Genomic DNA, 8,326 nt, shown 5'->3' with positions numbered 1-8,326 from the left:
ACAAGTGACTTGATGGCACATAACAACAACAACAACAATATAGATTATTTTCTGAAAAAATTAATGCCATTTCTGAAAAACATGCTATTTCAATAAAGAGAAACAAGATGGAATCTATTTTAATCTCTGAGATTTTTCTCAGTGCATTCATTGAATTTAAGGTTCTTGAAGAGGCAAATGAAACTACTCAGGTCAATGTGATACACTCAATATCAAATGGTACCATGGTTACACTGAAAGGGCTCACAATTAATCTAACTACTTGAAATGTAAATTGGAGCATATGAGGATTCTTAAGAGCACCAGCAGAGTGAAGTTTTTTTGGATTATTCCTTCCATTAACACACACACACGCACACACATCTCTTGTGGTTCATCTGCCTTGACTTCTAAAAGGAATCGGAACTATAAAAATTCAGTGTTGTTGACCTTTGTTTCACCACCCACAAAAATCACAGGAAGCAACTCTCATGGTACAGTGGGTTAAGTATTGGGCTGATAACGTAAACGTTGTCAGTTCAACTCACTAGCTACTGCACAGGAGGAAAATGGGGCAGCCTTCTCCTGTTAATATTTACTGCCTCAGAAGTGTTAAAGTGGTAGATCTTGTCTGCCATATATGGGATCGCTACTGGTCAGAATTGACTCAATGATAGTGGGTCAGACTTTTGGTAAATCCACGCGCTACGCTTTACCAAACCTATTATAAGGATGTTTAAAATGATATGTTGTTGTTACGTGTAACTGAGGCGATTACAACGCTGAGTAATCTCATGCCACAGAGTAGAACTGCCCTACAGGCTGTAAGCCCTGGCGGCTTGTCCTTAGGTGCTGTTGAGTCGAGTATGACTCACAGCGACCTTATGAATAAAAGATATGAATCCTATTCTATCCTGTGCCATTCTCATACTTCCTGACAAACAAGAGCCCATTGCAGCAGTCACTGTATCAATCCACCTAGTTGAGGGTCTTCCTCTCCTCTGCCGACCCTCCACCCTTCCTAGCATCATGTTCTTCTCCAAGGAATAGCCCCGTCTAGCAACATGTCCTCAGTATGTGAGATGAATAAGCATTTGCTAAGATATTTTAAAGCTGAGGCATGCATTGCCTTGTGTGCATGCATTGTATCAGGTTCAGAGATTATCCAAGGCTTTTGTGCTGTGATATGCTTTTCATGTATATAGTACACAATTTATATTACTTATGAAACTAAGTGTTGTTTTGTGAAGGTGCATTTAAGATGAGTTCTTTCTTGCAAACCATAATTATTTCGAGATCATAAATAACAACCCTCACTGGCTGTTCCTTTTGCTATGGTATATTATTCTCTTTGATTTTTAAGGCTTTGTGGTTGTTTTCTCCCCCCTTAAAAAATAAATTGTAGTGGCACTTAAAAAATTGTTGTTCCAACGTATTTTGGTATAAACATTCTTTTGTATTCCATGGTAGTACTTCTTTTTAAATTTTAATGAGTATTTTTTATTTGAGTATCACATTTTGTTCCCGTAAAGAAAGGGATACCAAGCATTGGTTGCTAAAGCAATCACTAAATTGAACTTGTGTGCAATACACTGGACCAAGAATATTTTCTTTTTTTTTTTTGGTTTTTTTTTTCTATAATTATATTTTATTAATTTTCATAAACATTTACAGAGATTTTGGGCTTCCACTCATTCATTGTTGCACTATTCTCTCTACCAAGAATATTTTCTTTCTCTTCCTGCCCTGTGTGGCTCTCATTGCCTCTCGTTTCTTCAAAAGTTGACTCATGCATTTTGAATTTATGGTAAAAGGCGAAAGAATGATTTACTGTTAGCTCAGGTCCACAGCCTCATCAATTTCTCCTCTTTTACCTAACTAATCATCATCATTACTAATTATGCTCCAGAAAACAAACTTGAATGTGAAACAAATCAATGTATAAATCAGAAAGGCTGCTGTCAAATGAAGCACCAAAAATAGGAATTGCTTTCCCAGTCGATTTTCTTGTTCAGCTGGGTTTTGTAAAGACCAGACTTTAGACTTGAACAGAGTTGGGAATTGAGGAGTATAATTTAATTTGAAGGAAGCTTAGCATAAATTAAGTGAACATTACTTGAAGCATAAATCATGAAGAAAATTGCATGTTGGTTTTGTTGAAAAATGATGGTGTGGCAGGACTTGGGACAGGGCCAGGGCAGAGCACATGCATTTTGCTCAATGCTGTGCGCTGTTCAGATGTGGAACCAGGGCGGCTGTGGGAAGACCACACATCACACCTTCCAGTGTGGGAGGGAGGAGAGGATGGAAACAGCACTGGAGCCGTCTAGCCACCTACTGCACCGTGGGAGCACTTTGAACTCCCAGTGGCTCCCACCACCTTTCATCACTCCCTTTGGCGAGGGGACAGGATGGGGCAGGCTCAGAAAAGCCAAAGGACGTGCTAGCTTGGCACCACCGATTAGTGACAGATTCAGACTTGAACCCAAGGTTCTTTGAAGCCAGGGCCCCTTTCTTTTTATTTTAAGCCTGCTTTCCAATTTTTATATGTGTTGTTATTTGCTGTTGTGTGGGCTCTGACTCAAGGTGATTTATGTATAACAAAATGCTTGGATCTATACCATCTTCATGATTGCTTTTATGCTGAATTTATTACTGCAATGTTACTTTATTGTTCTGTGTTGTCCAGTTGGGGCTGACGTATAGCTAACCCTCCAGCGGGTTTTCAGAAGCAGTAAATCACATGGGAGGGGATTTCCCATCTTTCTCCTGTGGAGCAGCTGATGGATTCAAACCACGTACATACCTTTTTCAGTTGCCAGTGCAACTCCTTACCGCTAGGCCCCCAGAGCTCGCAGTAGCTACTCTGCAGTGCCTTCCAACAGAGGGACTCGTTATACTGGACGCTAATCTGTTGTGATCCAGAAAGCTTTCACTGGCTGACTTCCGGAAGCAGATTGCCAGGCCCTTCTTCCTAGTCTGTCCTGGTCCGGGAGTCTTCTGAAACCTATCATCTTTGGATCACCCTGTTAGTATGGGAAAGACTACCGGTGTGGGTTCCAGGATCACAGCAGCAAGCGGACCACTGTAGTATGGCAGAATGAAAGGTGGGATTATACACAAAGGCAGGCAAATAAATTTGTGGTCACTATTTCATTGCCTGTGTTAGGAGGCTGCGCTGGAGTCTCAAAAGGCATGTGGTTCGAAGCCACCAGCAACTCTGCGAGAGAAGGTTGAGCAGTCTCTTTTGGTGCAATTTACTGCCCCTGAAAACCCACTGGAGGGTCAGTTCCGACTGGGCGGAACCCAAAAACAGCAGCATATCAACATTAGCTTGCTCTGGTGAGATGTTGTGTTGCTGACCCAGAACCTCATGATTTGAACCCATCATCCGTTCTGAGGGATGAGAAAGGTGCGCGTTCTCCTCCTGAGCCACTTGGAGCCGTTGAACACCAGCTGGAGGGTCAACTTGGAGTTCGTTTTGACTCAGTGGCATATCAAAATGTCACAGAGTTGGTGGCTTATAAGAACAGAAGATTGTTGCCCGAGATAGTTCTGGACACAGACAGTCCAATGGCAGGCTGCCTCCAGAGCACCTTCTTAAGGAAGGTCTTATTGTGTCAGGAAAGCAGCAATAAAGCTTTGTAACTGCTGGCATCTCAGCTGCTTTGAAATGACTCCTTGCATCTTTTTGTCTCCTCCAGGAATGAGCACCAGCGAGGCCGCTGGGACCCTGTGAGCTCCAGGACCCCCGTGGCATTGGCCCGGTGAGAGGAAGGCAGGCGCTGGCCAGGTGGGGACCGAGGAGGAGCCCCTGGCCCGGCCCACCATGGAGACGCTGTCACAGAACTCTCTGCTAGAATGCCAGATCTGCTTCAACTACTACAGCCCGCGGCGCCGGCCCAAGCTGCTGGACTGCAGGCACACGTGCTGCTCCGTGTGCCTCCAGCAGATGCGGACCAGCCAGAAGGACGTGCGCTGCCCCTGGTGCCGCGGCGTCACCAAGCTGCCCCCCGGCTTCTCGGTGGCGCAGCTCCCCGACGACCCCGAGGTCCTGGCCGTCATCGCCATCCCGCACACGTCGGAGCACACCCCGGTCTTCATCAAACTCCCCAGCAACGCGTGCTACATGCTGCCCCTGCCCATCTCCAAGGAGCGCACGCTGCTGCCCGGAGACCTGGGCTGCCAGCTACTGCCCGGGAGCCAGCAGAAGCCGGTGGCCGTGGTGACCGTGGCCGAGCAGCAGCCCCGGGAGGGCGGAGCGGCCCTGGAGGCGGCCGCGGAGGAGCCGGACAGGCGTGGCGTGGTGAAGAGCTCCACCTGGTCGGGTGTGTGCACGGTCATCCTGGTGGCCTGCGTCCTCGTCTTCCTTCTGGGCATCGTCCTGCACAACATGTCCTGTATTTCCAAGCGCTTCACTGTGATATCCTGTGGCTGAGCGGGGCTCCCGCGCACAGGCTCTGTGGGTGCCAACTTAGGGGGTGAGCAGGTGTTGGTGATGGGATCCCGGTGAGAAGAGGGGGCGACACTGACCATGGGGTGCCGAGCACTAGCCTCAGGGTGGCCGTTGTTGAACCCAGAATGGCCACAGCAGGCAGCACGGAAGGTCTCCGCAAGATCCCAGACGTGTCGTCCTGAGATGTCGATGGCAACAGCTTTGAAGCCGATTGCATGCATCCTCATAATCGTTTTACTAAATGGACTGTACTGTATGATTACTCAAAATCATATTTCCAGATAGACGCATTCTACTTAGACTTCAAACCATGTGATCTTCTCTAAATGCGGTAGATTAAAACAAAGATGCTCTGTGTACAAGTAGAACCAAACCTGAGAATCCGTGTCAAAATTCAGTGAAGATATGACGGGTCTTGTTTTCTTTCTCGGCAACCCTGTCTTCCTTTCGTGGTTAAGGCTTTGGATACGTTTTCTGTCGCCCTGGGTGAGAATGAGCACGCGGACAACCGTTTCTAGCGGAGAAGCTATTGAACAAGTGTTTCCTATGTGTTGTGTTTTGTCACGTACCTTCCTTTCTCTTCACTTGTAGTGAGAATTCACTGCGTATTTATTGATGGGAAAGTCCCACCAAGAGAACAATAAACCCAGCAGTGTGAGGTGCATTGCCTTGTCCCACGGGAAGCCCACATGCCAATTTTTCTCAAGCCATCTCACAAAAGAAGAATTTAAGATGTAAATATTGTGCGCGCGCGTGTGTGTGTGTGTGTGTGTGTGTGTGTGTGTGCGTGTGCGCGCGCCTCTCATTTGATTTACCTCAGGTTTTAAAGTCTTTTCGGAGAGAATCCTGGGAGTAAAAGGTTATGGCAATGCGTTGGATGGTGGCCCCTGGGTACTGGTACATTCCTCTTTCAATACTTCCTCCACTGCGTATTAATCCGGGATTAAGCGAGGGCAAGGGTGCTGAATAACAGGAGTCTTGTCTTCCAACCCTATTGGGAGGCATCATACTAACCATAGGTACTTTCAATTGAGACAGACCTGGACAGTGTGTGTTCTCATAGATAAACCAGGATGATTGTTAGAAAGATGTCCCGTGGGAGTTCAAATGCTTAGAAGAGGTCCAATTCCCTCTTGTTGGTATACTCGAGATTATCGCTTATATTTCAAAATGTGTTGTTTTTGAGAAAAGTTGTAATCTAAACAATTGATATTCCCATTTCAAATGGACCAGTTTATCATACTTCTCATATACTTCTCCACAGTGTACAGATCAATGTTTATGGCGAAAGCTGTGCTGGTGTAAAATGACAAATTCATGTCGTGGGCATATGAGGGCACTTGGTAGCAGCTGTGAGCTTTATAGTTCTTTTTCTCATTTCTTTTATGGAAATCATGAAGTAACTGGAATGTGACAAGGATGCTTCTCAGATAGATGTCTGTCTTTAAGCTCCAACGAATCCTTGAAAGTAGGCAGGCATGCAAGCATTGAACAGCTAGTTCCAAAATGCAGGGCTTGCAAACAGCCTTTTAAGATGAGACATAATTTCATTTCCTCATATGTTACTATCTCCGGGAAACACAGAATACTGACATGAGGATTCAATATAAAAATAGCATTTTCCAAATTTGTCCCTTAAAATCTTTAGGGCATTTATTTGAAAGCTCAAACTAGAAATTAGGTTGAAATATCGTTCTATTGTGTAAGCTATTGGGCATCATTCAGCAAATAATCTAGGATTTATTTGGTATTAATAAAGTAGGTATCATATTAGCTGAATAATATCCTCTATTACATAACGTGCTATACTGTCGGGTTAGTGTCGATTTCTCTAACTCCCAGGCTGCTGTAATGCTCATCTGACCTAATTTCTATTCCTCTGGGGAAGGAGGGGAAAGGAAAAACAAAACAAAACACCAAATGCAAGAGAAATGTTGCTTTACTACATTTCAAACGTGCTTTACCCTTGCCTTTTAAAACCATGGATTGTTCAGATTTTTCTGGTTGTTATCTATATACATTTATATACACTATGAAGTGACTGAGCTGTAGTGTAGTGTGGTAGAATTCGACTTCTTAAGTAGGTTCTATAGACACTGCTGGGTTGTAGCGCCCTGTACCCTAGAGTAAAACGGCTATGTGACTTTTACATAAAACCGTTCTGTGCTAGATCTGTTATTAAACAGTGCAAAATTCATTGGTTCTAGACCTTACAAAGTTAATAACAATCCATATCGGAATATTTTGGATGAGTGTCACTGATGTAAGATACATTGTTTAAAATGGAATCTGCCTAAAGTTACTTGAGTATGGCTGGTTAGATGTACTTCTTTTCTCTGTGTGTGTGTGTATGCTGTGGGTGGGTGGGTGTGTGTGGCTAGGGATGGGCCTGCCAGGCTTTTCTTTTTATAAGCTGAATGATGTGACTTGGCATCCCATTACTCTGGTTTCTTGTGACATTTATTTGCAACACTAACAACAACAACAACAACAAAATCCAAACAGAAATCTACCCCATGTAACAATAGTTCAGTAACATAATCAGCCACAATTCACATTTGCACATCAGATATAACTACCCCTGAAAGGAACAAGACCACAGAATAAGAGAGCTGAAATCAACCTTTAGTGGTCCCATTTTAGAGATGAGTTCACTGAGGCTCACTGAGGTGCCCCGCAGTTTCTTACTTGGCAGCCAGTGGGGCTGGGGAGCACCGTGCTGCTGTCTCAATGTCCTCTCCCTCCTCCAGCCTGTTCACATTGCTAGGATCCTGTTTAAGATCAGGGGGTAGCCTTTCCTAACTTGACTACGGCTTTGCGGTATTTCACTTTGGGTTCTTTAGAGGGTAGATGTAGAAGTTCATTTTAGTTAGCATCCTTTGGGGAACAAACAGAAGGAGGACTGATTTAGGGATGAGTATACATATTTAAAGAAAACTGTCAACCTATGAGATTGGATTTTATAAAATTGTAAAATGCTGATATTCCCCCTCCCCTTACATATAAAGGATGATGAGTGGTGTAAATAGAAAACTATAAGAAGCATGACTTTTTTTGTCTTTATTAATGATCTTAACATTAGCAAGATAATGCTTATGATGTCAGGTAGAGCCAGTTACGCTGACCAACAAGCATTGTCTCTGGAAAAATTTTTATGATGACCTGGGGCCTAAATTATCATGAAAAGTCAAATTAGTTCTCAGTTCAATTCACATTTTATGTTCAGAATGCTGTATTTTCTTCCCAAATAGAACTAAATTTAATCTTGCGCATGATTTGAAGAGGGGAACCCTGAAAGGTTAGATAAGGTCAGTGCTGTTCAATAGAACTTTACTTGGTGATGGGAAAATGCTATGTAGTCTGGCTTGTCCATTATGAGAGCTCCACAGGAGCTCTGATGGTGTCATCCAGATTGTGTTGCTTTGCTAACCAATCTAGTAGCCACTCCCTACATTGGCTCTTGAGCAACTGAAATGAGTTGAGTGCAACTGAGGAACAAGGTTTTTTCATTTCAAGTAATAGACCCATATGTGGCTAGTGGCCGCCATATTGGACTCCAAAGTGCGAGGGGTGTTGTGGATTGGAAGGTAGCATTAAGGTGTGCACGGAGTAACAAAATCAACAGAGAGTTTGTAATCTGGTATCATGCCGTGAGGAAAGAACTTTTTGTATGTTGATCTCAAATATTATAAGTAAAAAAAAAATTGATTATTGCCTTTTGGACCAAGAGATGACCAGTGGGACTTAGAGATTGTTTTATTAAGCCCTCCTTTCTGGGATTATTAGCTGCATGTTAACATAGTGCCCCCCAAATAGTAGTTAGACAGTAGCTGTAAAACGTTTGACTTGCAAGCTCTGCATGACCTGTACTGTGAAATTGTGTTTAGGGTC

At 43.8% G+C, this 8,326-nt stretch overlaps 1 protein-coding gene across 1 annotated transcript; it reads left to right on the top strand.

The window, feature by feature from the left end:
• Positions 1–3,805: 3,805 nt before the first annotated feature.
• Positions 3,806–4,445, top strand: RNF152 (ring finger protein 152). Its single transcript, XM_006892726.1, has one exon. It carries the CDS (start codon positions 3,809–3,811, stop codon positions 4,415–4,417), a length of 609 nt encoding a protein of 202 aa, XP_006892788.1. The 5' UTR covers positions 3,806–3,808; the 3' UTR covers positions 4,418–4,445.
• Positions 4,446–8,326: the final 3,881 nt, after the last annotated feature.

Source organism: Elephantulus edwardii, unplaced genomic scaffold (genome assembly GCF_000299155.1).
Source record: "Elephantulus edwardii isolate Elephantulus edwardi_28Jun2011 unplaced genomic scaffold, EleEdw1.0 scaffold00118, whole genome shotgun sequence".
In the NCBI taxonomy this organism is placed as follows: domain Eukaryota; kingdom Metazoa; phylum Chordata; class Mammalia; order Macroscelidea; family Macroscelididae; genus Elephantulus; species Elephantulus edwardii.
The sequence above is the reverse complement of the archived record's forward strand: the minus strand, read 5'-3'. Positions and strand labels throughout refer to the sequence as shown.

Coding starts and splice junctions, on each gene's coding strand:
- RNF152 (XM_006892726.1), top strand. CDS start 3,809: ATGGAGACGCTGTCACAGAACTCTCTGCTAGAATGCCAGATCTGCTTC.